The following is an 11,854-nucleotide window of genomic DNA, read 5'->3' on the forward strand; positions in this document are numbered from 1 at the left end:
TCTCTGCTTTATAGAGATAGGGAACACGGAGACCAGGAGTCTTGCAGGGTCTCAGAGCTAGTTCCTGTGGATTCTGCAACAGATCCAAGATTCAGACCCAACTGACTTAACTCTAGCAATCTTTCTATTTTGCCTTACCAGCCTTTTCTCTGGGAATCCCAGGCCTTCCCAACTCTGGTCCCCATTATTGTGTCCCAGCTTACAATTCCCCTAAAGCTTTCTATAACTCCTAGCCCCCCCTCCTCTCCTGTCCAATGAGAGTCTCTGCATATGCCCAAGGAAGACAGACCCATATTCCAAGTGCCAATGAAGATGGAGATCATATCTGGCTCGTCCTGGTTGGAGTGCTTATTCTTCATTAGTTGCAGCAGCTGGCAAAATGCCTCCCGCTTCTGAGGAAGAAAAAGGAGGACAATGAGCCAGGGAGAAGCTACTGACCTTCCCCCCACCCCTCTCAACACCTACAAAGGTATTCTGTCCCTCTAGGCTCCTTTGGAGCCAGCCCCACAATCCTGCCCTTCCCTCCCCCCACAAACCTCCCATCTCACGCATCTTGCCATCTCCAAGATCCTCAGCAAGAAGGCTGCATCATCTGCTTTGGGGACAGGGCCCACAAAGCTGTGACCTGTTAGATGCTGGGCTCTATATGCTCCTCACTACCTTAAGAGACAGGGTGCTGTTGGGTGATGTAAGACCCCTAGGCTTGGAGTCAAAAGATAGGCTCCAATACCAACTCTAGAACTTACTAGCGGAGTGACTCAGGTAATTTCTTCCTCCCACTAAGCTTGTTCCCTACTATTTAAAAAGAATACTTAATTCTTTTAACAATAATACTTAAATTCCCAATCTTCCATAAATCAGCTGAAAGAACCAGGGGAAGTGTAGTTTGAAGAAAAGAAGTTTGAAGGGAATGTGTGTATTTAGACCTTCACATAGTCTTGCCCAGGAGGACAAGAATAGGGACAGGGGGCAGAAGCTACAGAGGATTAGAGATTAGCTTTGCCCAAGGAAAAATTCCCCAACAATATGAGCTGTCCAAAAGTCAAATGAATAGACTGCCTACAAAAGTTGTGAATTTTCCTCAATAAAAAAGCAAAAGTTGAATAAATCCTCCAAAGTGACCTTAGAATTCTCACATCTCATTAGAAGCACAAAAGGATGCTATTTAAGTATAGCTAAGGTTAGATCTCCGACATCCTCCTCAATTCTGGGGGTCTGTGAAAGTGATTTTTAAATTCTATGTAATGGAAAGAGCATTAGGGAGGGAACAAGCATTTATTAAGCACCTACTAAGTGCCAGACATTGTGCTAGGCACTTTACCAATATTTGATCCTCACAACAATTCAAAGATAGGTGCTTTTATTACCCCCATTTTACAGCTGAGAAAATTGGGACAGGCAGGGGTGATGGGACTTATTACACAGGGTCACATAATTAATAAGTATCTCTCTCTTGGATATGAACTCAGGTCTTTCTGACTCCAAGCCCAGCACTCTATCCACTGCACTATCAACTGCTTCATAAGAGCAGAAAGGCTCCTTGCCTGAAAGTTGGCCATCAAGGCAATTTATGAATCCTGTCTGATTCTTCCTGCCTCAACTAACTTCCCAGGACTTAACCTCTTTTTTCCTTAAACTTGTGGCTTCTGCCTGATCCTTTAAATCTAAAAAGATGAGTATTGTGTAGTGAAATATTGAGTTCACTTCCCCCATGAGTCCTAGTTCCATCTTATATAGGATCATTAGGGTTTCAGATGATTTTTAGCTTTTTCTTTCTTTCCTGGATTTTTCTATTCCTTTTAAAGCGGGGTCTCAAACCCTGGTCCCACATGATCTCACCTTTCTTGGTCCCATTATCACTTTCCTTCCTGTTATTCCTTCTGGGTAGGCTGTACCTTCTCCTTCACCCCATTCTCACCCTCCTCCGATCCCCTGTATCTTACCCTGGCACTGACAAAGATGAAGTCCTTCCGCTGTGTCCTCTCTTTCTCCTTCTCAAACACAATGCCCAACTTATTCTGGACCCTCTGGGACTTGATGAGTTGTCGGACTAAGGGTGGGGAAGGGACCCCAAGAAAAAAGGCCGAGTCACATACACATATCCAAAGACTACGGTGCCCTGTTTGCCAAGCATAACAAGCTCTACTGTTTACAACCCCCCCCAGTGCCATCCCCAGCACTTGCCCCAGTGTGTGTCATCTCCCCCACTATGTGACTATTCTCTGTTCCTTGCCCCAGTCCCACCCCCAGGTTCATGAAGAGTATGGTCAGGGATTCTCTAGCTTCATGGTCATCCACAGGTCCACTTTGCTGTAGGCACGGGATAAATAAATAAATAAATAATTCCTCCTCGTCAACCTCAGTCTATTCAACTCCCACTCAGGAGACATGTCCCCAATGCTTTATCCCTAACTTAACTTCTCCCCTGGGCCTCAAACCATCAGTTCAAATCAAAATTTAACAAACTACCCCCTGAGAATCTGTACAAAAACAGGCAACAAGCTAGAATGAGCTCACAGGCCATAGTTTACTGACCCTTGAGCTAGGCTGTCCCTCTAATACTCATTGTATCCAAAACTAAACTCACAATCGTATTTCTCTTTAAACTTTCTTCTCCTTTTAACTTCACAACATTCTGCTGTTCAGCTGGTGTTCCCTGTTCATAATCTTGGGTTATCTGGGACTCCTTTCTCCTCCCTCTTCTATTACATCCAACCAGTTACCTACAAAATTCTATGGATTCCATTTCTGAAAGGTTTTTAATCACTCCTCTCCTCTCTTCTGTCTTAATATAAATCACTACAGTCTAGACCACCAACACAGCTTCCAAAGTCCTCCTGCCCTCTCCCCAGCTCTAATCCATCTTTCACATACTAGAAATGTGATTTTTCATTAATATAGGAAAAATCAATCCCTCAGTGCAGATTACAAAGAGTAAAGCAGCGTGGTCCAATAGAAAAATGGCCAACTTCTGAAGTCAGAGCACCATCTCTGCTGCTTACTATCTGTGTGATCTTGGACAAGCTATTTAATCTCCTTAGGCCCCAGATCTGTAAAAATAGGGATTGGGCTAGAAAGCCTCTGAAGTCCCTCGACAAATGATCCTATGAAATCCTGCTGAGCTAACAGATTACATCCTGAGTCATAGTGAGGTTAAATGACCTGCCTAGGACCTGCCTAATAAGTTATCAGAGATGGAATCTGAATATTCCAGAATCTAAGTCTTAAATAATGATAAATAAAAATAAATATAATAAATAAATAATAATCTCTAAGAATCTTTCTCAAACCATTATAATAATCCTATTTATCCAAATATTTATTCATACTCAAAATACTTCAGCAAAATTCAAACTCTCCAACAGGATATTTGGTGCCTTCAACAATCTTTTTCAACTCTATTTCATTTTACTCCAGGCAAACTAGATTTGACTTTGCCCAAAGAATTACTCCCTTTGTTTACCATTTCTTCAATGGTCTTTGCGCTTAGAAATAGTCTCCCTCTCCTTCTTCACAAGCTATATTCTCACCCAAACTTTAAAACCAAGTTCTAATGCTTTGCCTATACTACCCTGATGCATTTATCATGTGCTATCCATCAATCAATAAACCTTTATTAACTTACTGTGTACCAGGCTTTGTGCTAAGTGTTAGGGATACAAAAAGAAGCAAAAGACAGCCCTCAAGGAGCCCACAATATCCCCCACCAAATGGGAGAGATAACATGCAACCAAAATATTAAAACTCACAATAAATAGGAAATTATTAATAAAGATAAGACTAGAATTGAGTTGGGAAAAGGTTCCTATAAAGTGTGAATTTTAACTGGAAACTTAAATGAAGCCAGGGAGGTCAATTACACTGGATATAATAGCCATTTTATTCCTTATTCCTTTGATAAACTTTGTCCTTCCCTAGCATTTTCAGTTGGTCCAGCTGGTCTACCTGGCCAAGCCTTCCTGAGATTTTTCTGCCCTGTGGGTCCCTTCCCTGCCTCTTTCTACCCTCTCTCCCTGACCTTAGAACTCACTTCGGTCATGTGTGAACGTGGTCCAGTCCTCCTGCGAGTCCCGCTGCCTTCGGAGCAACACAAGCCGCCCATCCTCCACATCAACACTCAACGTGAACTTCTGAGACTTCCCGATCTTGGTAAGGTCACTCAAAGTCACATCCAGTTTTACCTGCAACCAGTCAGATCCAGGCTGAAGGTATACTCTATTCCTAGGTTGCATATTTCCCACAATGAAAGATACCGTCCCCCAGCTCAAACACCAACATGACCCAGGAAGACTCAGAAGACCCTCTCAGACTACCCCCAACGGGGCCAAACCCATCCTCCCAATTTTTCCTTTTCCTTGATCCCCACCTCAAAGGTCTGCACAGGGATGCTCTTAGCTTTCCGAGTGGACGGTTGGAGGGGGGTCGGGGGTGCTGTAGAGCTCATATCTTGCAGGGCTTTCAAGGCCTGTGGAAAGAGATCTGGGTCAAAGTCAGGATCAATTTTGGAGTCGCAATCAAAATTGAAGTGATGAAGTCAGATGTAAGGGCTAGGTTATAAATCTGGAATGAAGGTCTTTGGGTTACTGGTCATGGGGATTAAGGTTTGAGGTGAGGTTAGATCAAGCTAAGAGCGAGGAAACCAGATCACCTTTCTCTGGATGCCAGACAAGAAGTCCTTTAGCACCGACAGCTTGAGGACCAGATTCTCCAGCTCTTGTTCTCCTGTCTGAGTGGAGCTCTGCAGATGGAAGAGAGGAAAGGCCTCTGAGGCTTCTATGAAGGTCTGGACCCATCCTCAACTCCCCAGTAGAGGAAGAGCCCAGGACTCATGCGTTCCTGACCCCTCTCCAGGTCTCTAGATCTATTACCAGTACACCCTTCCTCCAGGAAGCCTTCCCCAGACCCACCTGTTGCTGAAGAAGCCGGGTCACCATAGGTGAGCTCTGCTGGTCAAACACTTTAGAAAGAATCTCAAGGCCAGATAGTACTTTGTCTACCTCACTGGACCCAGCGGTAAGAGGGAGGGAGAAGAGAGAAAAAAGTTTATTAAGAAAATTATATGAGAAAATCATAGAATCTCTGAGGCAGGAGAGCCTGCAGAGAGTATCTAATAAAATCACTGATTATAGAGGTCACCAACTTCAACTTCTTCATTTTACAGTTGATAAAGTCAAAGCTGAATGAGCTTAACTGATTTGTCCAGGGTCACACAGTGGGTTAATATTTGAGGGAGGATTCGAATGCAGTCTACCTGATTCTAAGTCCAGCCTTACTGCTTGAAAAGAAATCACTACAATAGAAAGAATCCACCATACACCTAAATAGAAAGCCCCTCTATGACAACCTTACAAGTAGTCATCCAATCTTGGCTTGAAATCCTCCCATAATAAGAAGCTCACTCACTTCTAAAATAGTCCATCCCACTTAGAGGGAATACTAATTGTTGTGAAATTTTGTCTGACGTTCCACAGGCTTTCGTGAAGCAACTAGTATGTCCCAAGCCTTATGCTAGGTGACAGAAATCAAGCTCAAATCAAAATTAAAAAACAAAAATGAATCAGACCTGTACTATGCTCAAAGACATTTTACTGGCCAGGGGTGGGGAGAAGAGAAGACAGAGGAATACATGTTCACAGATAAGGACATACAAGAAACCATCAAAATAAATACAAACTAGTTAGGGTAAACACTAACAAATGGGAGAGTCACTACAGGCTTATGGAAAAGAAGTAATTCTTAAAATAATCCTTGAAAAGAGCAGGGGGCTCCAAGGGGTACAGGTAAGGAAGATGCTCCACACATGAGGGACCCATTTGTGCGAACCAGGAAATGATGGACTATCAGGAATGGCAAAGAGCAGGCTACTTTGATTAAAATAGAGAATATATCAAGGAAAAGAATATGAAATAAGACTGGAAATCCAGATTATGGAAGATTCTAAATGTCAGACTGAGAATTTTGTATTTTATTTTGTAAACAATAAGAAGCTACCAAAGATGCCAAAGAGGGGAGTCTTGTGGTCAGACCAATGTTTTTCAGGACAATCAATCTGATATTTGCATGGAGGATGAACTGGAGGGGAAAAAAATGGGAGCAGGAAATCCATTAGAATATTATTGAAATAGTCCAGGTGTGTGATAAGGTTTAAACTTGGTTTGAGGCTTTGTGTGTGAGCATGGAGAAAAGGGGATGAAAGGTATTGGAGAAGCTGAATCAATAAGATCTGGCAACTAATTAGATATGAGGGAGGGGAACAGGAGTGGCAAGAGGGTTACACAGTTGAAGTGAGAATAACCTCAACAGAAATCAGAAGTTATGAAGAAGAGATGAGTTTGAGGGGAAATGTAAGGGAAGATGGTTCAGAGGCATGTCTAGGATGCTCCCTTCTCTGCTTCTCCTCAAAGAAAACAAAACCAAAAACATTTACAAAGCGCCTACTATGTGCTAGGTCTATGCTAAGTCCTGGGAATACAAAAAGAGGCAAAAGATAATCTTTTCCTTCAAAGGGCTCACAATCAAAGAATCCTTAACTTCCTTTAGAGCACAGCTCTTGTGTCAACTTCTCTGAGGAAACCTTTCTGAAACATTCCTTGGAGTGTATTAGAGAGCCAATGGTTAAATTTTCAGTGTGAATACTTGCACCTCTGGAAACTGAGGCTTAGTTTTTCTTCTGTAGATTGTCTAGAAATGTTATTAATGCTGATTACACTTAAGTATGTTATAATACAGACTTCACACAATCCCCCTTGACCAACATTTCTCAGCACAGTCCTAGTTACCCCTGTTATCCCTACTCTTATCCCCTTCTCCCAAAATTACTAGGTCTACAGTTTATATTTGCTTTCTTATTGCATCCTCACAGTAGACTCTGTGCTCCAGGAGAGAAGAGTCACTTTCCGTTTTGTCTCAATGTCCATGACACTGGGTTTGAAAGTAAAAAGTGCTTAATAAAGGTTTGCTGAACTCAAAAACAAACTTGAATCTGCCTCCGACACTTCTCCGTCATTCTTCTTAGTCCTGCTATCTCACACTGTGCAGAATTAGCCCAGTCCCCAGGACAATTCTAACATAGCAAAAAGCATACACATTACAGATGAGGAAGCAGTTATTAGAGAAGGCTTGGGAAGCCTAAGGTGAAGGGTTACCTGTGTAGCCTTCGGCAGGAAGTGACCAGGGTTCGGGTTAGGTGGGGGAGGCTGCTGGCCCCTCCTCGAACAGCCTCTAGGTCCAGCCCATAGCTGCCTTTCAGGTACTCGTGAGAGACTGTGACAGTACTCAACCCATTGGGGGCACTGGAAAGGATACAAGAGAGAAGGTCCTTGGCTATGGCCCCCATCTCTTTCTGCCCCAAAACGCAGAATGGGGAGTGCTTGGGTCAATGGCAGCAACTTCAAGCCAGGCTTCTGGGGGGATGTCTCACCTCTGAGAAGGGGAGCAAATGGGAAGAGCAACAGGTCTTCCATCTCCAAGGCTAGAGATGGGGAGGTATCTTTTTGTAAGTGTTGAGGGAATCGGGTATTTCTGGGTTGGGGAAGACTCAGATCTGTATGTGTTTGAAGTGTGGTGGGAAAAGTTTACTTCTCTGTGAAAAAAGAAAGGAGAGCGACGGGGCTTACCTCTCCGTGGCAGGAGTAGTAGGGGACTCTAGGCTTGGTGGGGGACTATTGGGCCTGGCCACACTGCTGATGCTACTGCTGGCAGAGAAGCTGGTAGAGCCGGAGCGCGGAGGCAGTGGGGGCTTCTCATCTTCCCCATCTGGAAAAAAAACCCAGCAGAGCTGTCTGTGGAGACAGTGACCTAACCTCCAGCTCCAATCCAACCCCTGAGGCCTCTGTCCCTAAGCTATCACCCCAAAAGGTAGAGAGGAGGGAGGGGGTAAAAAGGGGAGTAGTAACTCAGAGACCAAGGGGATGAGTTAAGGGCCAGGACTCACCTGAGTAGTCTCGTTCATCTGGAACCTCAGCCTCCCGCTCCACAGGCAGCAACAAGGCACACACCAGACCCTGGTTGGGCTGTGCATAGAGGTCAATAAGCTCACCCAGTGTCTGAAACCGCCGAACAGGAATGCCCTGGGAGGACTGTGGGGAAAAGCAAGGGGTAGGAGAGGAGTCAGTCCTGGGAAAGGGGACTGGGCAAGAGAGCAGAAGAGGCTTATGTGGCTAGCATGTAGCAGGATCTTAATAAATACTTGTTGAAGGAATTATTAGAGCACCTCTGAGCTGGAAGTGACCTCAGATAACAGCTAGATCACAGATTTGGAGCTGGAAGGGATCTCAGAAGACAGCTAGATCACAGATTTAGAGCTGGAGGGGACCTCAGAGGGTGTCTAGATCACAGATTTAGAGCTGGAAGGGATCTCAGAAGACAGCTAGATCACAGATTTAAAGTTAGAAGGGACCTCAGAGATTCATCTAGATCACAGATTTAGAGCTGGAAGGGACTCAGAGAGCATCTAGATCACAGATTTAGAGCTGGCAGGGATCTCAGAGATCATGAGTAAAACCCCTTTACTTTATAGACGAGAAAACAGAAGCCCAGAGAAGTTAAATGATTCACATAAAGAAACACAGCTTGTCTAAGGCAGATGTGAACCTGGGACCAGAATGGGGAAAGAAAGAATTGGCCAGAATCTCCCACCTGCACTGCCAGGAAGTCCTCTCCATCAGGTAGGATTCGGTAGGTATGAACATGTTTCTGGTACCTGTGAAGGATGAACAGGGTAAAGGATTAGGCCTCCAGTCTGAACTGGTACACCCAATCCCCAGCTGCCACTCTCCACTCCCTCAAAAAAAAAAAAAAAAAAAAAAAACACAAGCAAAAGACCAAAATAAACTTCCGACTCAGCCCCTTAGATGTTAGCACAGTAGGGAGGAGTCCCGGCTAGGTGCAGGCAGCATGCCCTGTTTGTGCTGCCCCAGGCAACCAGCAGGGCCTTTGTCAGCTTCCCAGCTGTCTAAACACTCTCCTGCCATCACCTTACCCTCCCCATTTCCCCACCCTCAGCCAGGTAAGCTTCAGGACAGTCCCAGAAAGGGATACCTTGTGTGTATACACATACATATCTATGTGAATGCTTGTGTACATATTTGTATGTACATACAGACATATACAAATATATAATAGATGTCTGGGTCTACATAGAATATAGACACGTGTGCATATATATATACACACTGTTTTTGTGTGCGTCTGGCTCACAGGTATATTCGTTTAAACTTGTCCAGACTGGTTTGGGAGGGGGGTGGGCAGAGAGAGTTTTGTCTTGAAGGCTATGGGCTAGCTGAGACTGAGGAGGTGGGACTGACAGGGGCAGAAGGTGCTGGGTGGGCACTGACAGACACAGGGCAACAGCTGAGCAGAAAGAAAGGACAGCTGTCATCCCAGGAGCTCTTGCTGGCAACATCAAGAGTCAGATCTGGACTCAATGACTGTGGAGCGGGGGGAGGGTTGGATGGCGAAGGGGGAAATAAGCGGTTCCTATAACAGATCACAGGATTCCAAGTTAGAAGGGATCAACGTGCCCAATTCCTTTATTTTACCACAAAGAATGTAAGACCCACAACAAACATGCGACTTGCTGAATGGGGTCACAGAGTAACAGAACTGGGATCAGAACTCAGCCTCCCTGCCTTTTCTAGAGCCAGAGACCACCCCCTCTTCCCCCTTACAAATCATCTTGTATACTTGTGGGGAAAAAAGCATTGAGAACCTTGTTTGCTGGACATCAATGGTCCCACTAAGTCCTCTTCAGAATGAGCAAATGATATATCTGGCTGTACTTCTACACAAATGTGTATCTGTAAGTGCATGTATGAGTGGCTGTCTGTAAGTGTAAATATGTCTAAATAAAGTTAATATACATGAATGGCTAGTCAAGTTTATATCTCTGGGTCTGTGTGTCCACTTATGGCCACGTACAGATTACATGTGTGTAGGGGTAGCTGTATGTGTGAAAGTAGATCTGCAAACTCACACAGGGCAAGAAGCCTAATACTTCTCATTCCTATGACACTCAAAGTTAGACTTCAGAGTTTTCATAGTGCTTTCCTCACCAAGAACCCTTTCGGGGCATCTAGTGAAGTTATTCCCATTTTATAGATGAGGAAATTAAAATTCAGGGAGGTAAACTGATCAGCCTAAGTTCATGTAAAGAGCCTCGCATTCAGGTTTGTGAATTCCAGGTCCACTGACCTTTCTACCACACCCAGACTAAAGGTGTCTGTGTAAGAAGGGTTGGAGAACTATCAGACTACTTTTTTTTTTCTAAGAACACTTTCCATCTCAGGACACAGGCAGAGTGGATAATCCCAGACATCCCAGGCTCCATTCCAGAATAGGAACAAGGATATTGAAGTTTCCATGCAGACAGAACAACACTGAGGCACTCTCTGGGCTTCTCTGGCTCCTTGGTCCTAGCCAACAACAAGTCTAGCCTTACCCACCCCCAATCACAGCTGTCCCCCGCTCCTGATCAGCAGCTGACCTGACAACCCGTAAGCCCCCATAACCAGAGACCTTGCAGGGGAGAGGATGAATTATATCCATCCCCCTATTCCTATAGGGAAGAGGGTGGAAAGGTCGGGGACTTAAAGCACTTTTCCTCCCAGGATCCATACTATTTAGACAGCTGGTCCAATAAGGTCCCAGGTTCTCTTGTGCCCTACCCCACCCTCTTCAGCAGAGGGTAACAGGCAGCAGAAGAGGGAAGTGATGTCGAGGTGGGGAGACACAGAAAGAGTTTATAGGGGAGAAGGAAGAGATAGAGGAATGCAGAAGGAGCATGTACTAGGGGACAGAGTATATTTATGTGCATAAAGAGGAAGAGGAAAAGCAATGGGAGAATAAGGGGAAAAGAAACAAACCAGAAAATAAACTAGGGAATAGATGAGACAGTGTAGGGGGAGGAGAGGAAATGAAACGGGGAATCAGACACTGCAGTAGAGGTAAGACCAGGTTTAAAAAAGAGAGACAGAGAGAGCTCACCATAAGGACCCAAGGAAAGCACTCATTTTTTAAGGCTGACATTCAAGGCATGGGAATGAAGGGAAATACATAAGAGATAATGAAAGGTCAGGTCTTTCAAGCCTCCATGGAGGTTCCCCAGAGATTAAAGTTGAGGCAGGGAGAGGGAACGGGAAAGGACTCAGCCGGCTTCCTCGGATTCCCCAAACTATATGCTCAAAGCCTTAAATCTAGAGAATGGTGCCCACATTAACCCAAAGCCCAGCCCAGAAACCAAAGTCCTGAATCCCAAAACCAAGAGGCCCCACCAAGCCTGGGATTCAGAGCCTAACCATCACCCTAAATAGAACAGGCCCTGGGGAAGATGTGACAAAGGAGCCAGAGGCTTATTTAAAAAAAAAAAAAAAAAAAAAAAAAGCGGTAGCCAAGTCCTCACAGGGAAAGAAAACGCACTTCTTTCTAGTTCTCCGGCTCCTCTGTCCCATCTGTAGGCCTTGGTGGCTTCCCCCCCTCTCCCTCACATATAAGAAAATCCATGCTCAGGCACAAACCTTCTCCCACACCCCCTGTATACATTCTCTCTCATTCACTCCCAGGGAAAGATCACCCGCCAAGGGCTCCTCCTTACATCCAACTCCCCTCATCCCAGACACGACCCCGGGCCCAGTCACACACCCTCCTAGACCCTCCCCGCCTGGGGAGCTCATAGTGCTCCCTCCCCGTGATAAAGCAGCCAAACTCTCCCCGGCGCTGCCTCACAACACCCAGAGGGAAGAGGAAGGAGGAGGAAGGGCAAAGGGAGCACGGCTTCACCAGGAACTTGGGGGGCTGGGATGATGTCCAAGCAGCTGAGGGCTCCCGTAAGCGAAGAAAGGGAGGGACATCCTGGGTC

General features: G+C 45.1%; 1 protein-coding gene across 2 annotated transcripts in view; it reads right to left on the reverse strand.

The window, feature by feature from the left end:
• INPPL1 (inositol polyphosphate phosphatase like 1) overlaps positions 1 to 11,854 on the reverse strand; it is a 35,274-nt gene that overhangs the window by 21,114 nt on the left and 2,306 nt on the right. For both annotated transcript variants that reach the window (XM_031962007.1, XM_031962006.1), the window contains exons 3-12: positions 8,638 to 8,701; positions 7,934 to 8,078; positions 7,617 to 7,755; positions 7,146 to 7,292; positions 4,908 to 5,001; positions 4,649 to 4,738; positions 4,367 to 4,465; positions 4,031 to 4,181; positions 1,944 to 2,050; positions 290 to 392 (exon numbers count right to left, since the gene is read on the reverse strand). In XM_031962007.1, coding sequence (XP_031817867.1) covers positions 290 to 392; positions 1,944 to 2,050; positions 4,031 to 4,181; positions 4,367 to 4,465; positions 4,649 to 4,738; positions 4,908 to 5,001; positions 7,146 to 7,292; positions 7,617 to 7,755; positions 7,934 to 8,078; positions 8,638 to 8,701 — 1,139 coding nt within the window. The remainder of the gene's footprint in view (positions 1 to 289; positions 393 to 1,943; positions 2,051 to 4,030; positions 4,182 to 4,366; positions 4,466 to 4,648; positions 4,739 to 4,907; positions 5,002 to 7,145; positions 7,293 to 7,616; positions 7,756 to 7,933; positions 8,079 to 8,637; positions 8,702 to 11,854) is intronic.

The sequence above is a fragment of the Sarcophilus harrisii genome, chromosome 3 (assembly GCF_902635505.1).
Source record: "Sarcophilus harrisii chromosome 3, mSarHar1.11, whole genome shotgun sequence".
In the NCBI taxonomy this organism is placed as follows: domain Eukaryota; kingdom Metazoa; phylum Chordata; class Mammalia; order Dasyuromorphia; family Dasyuridae; genus Sarcophilus; species Sarcophilus harrisii.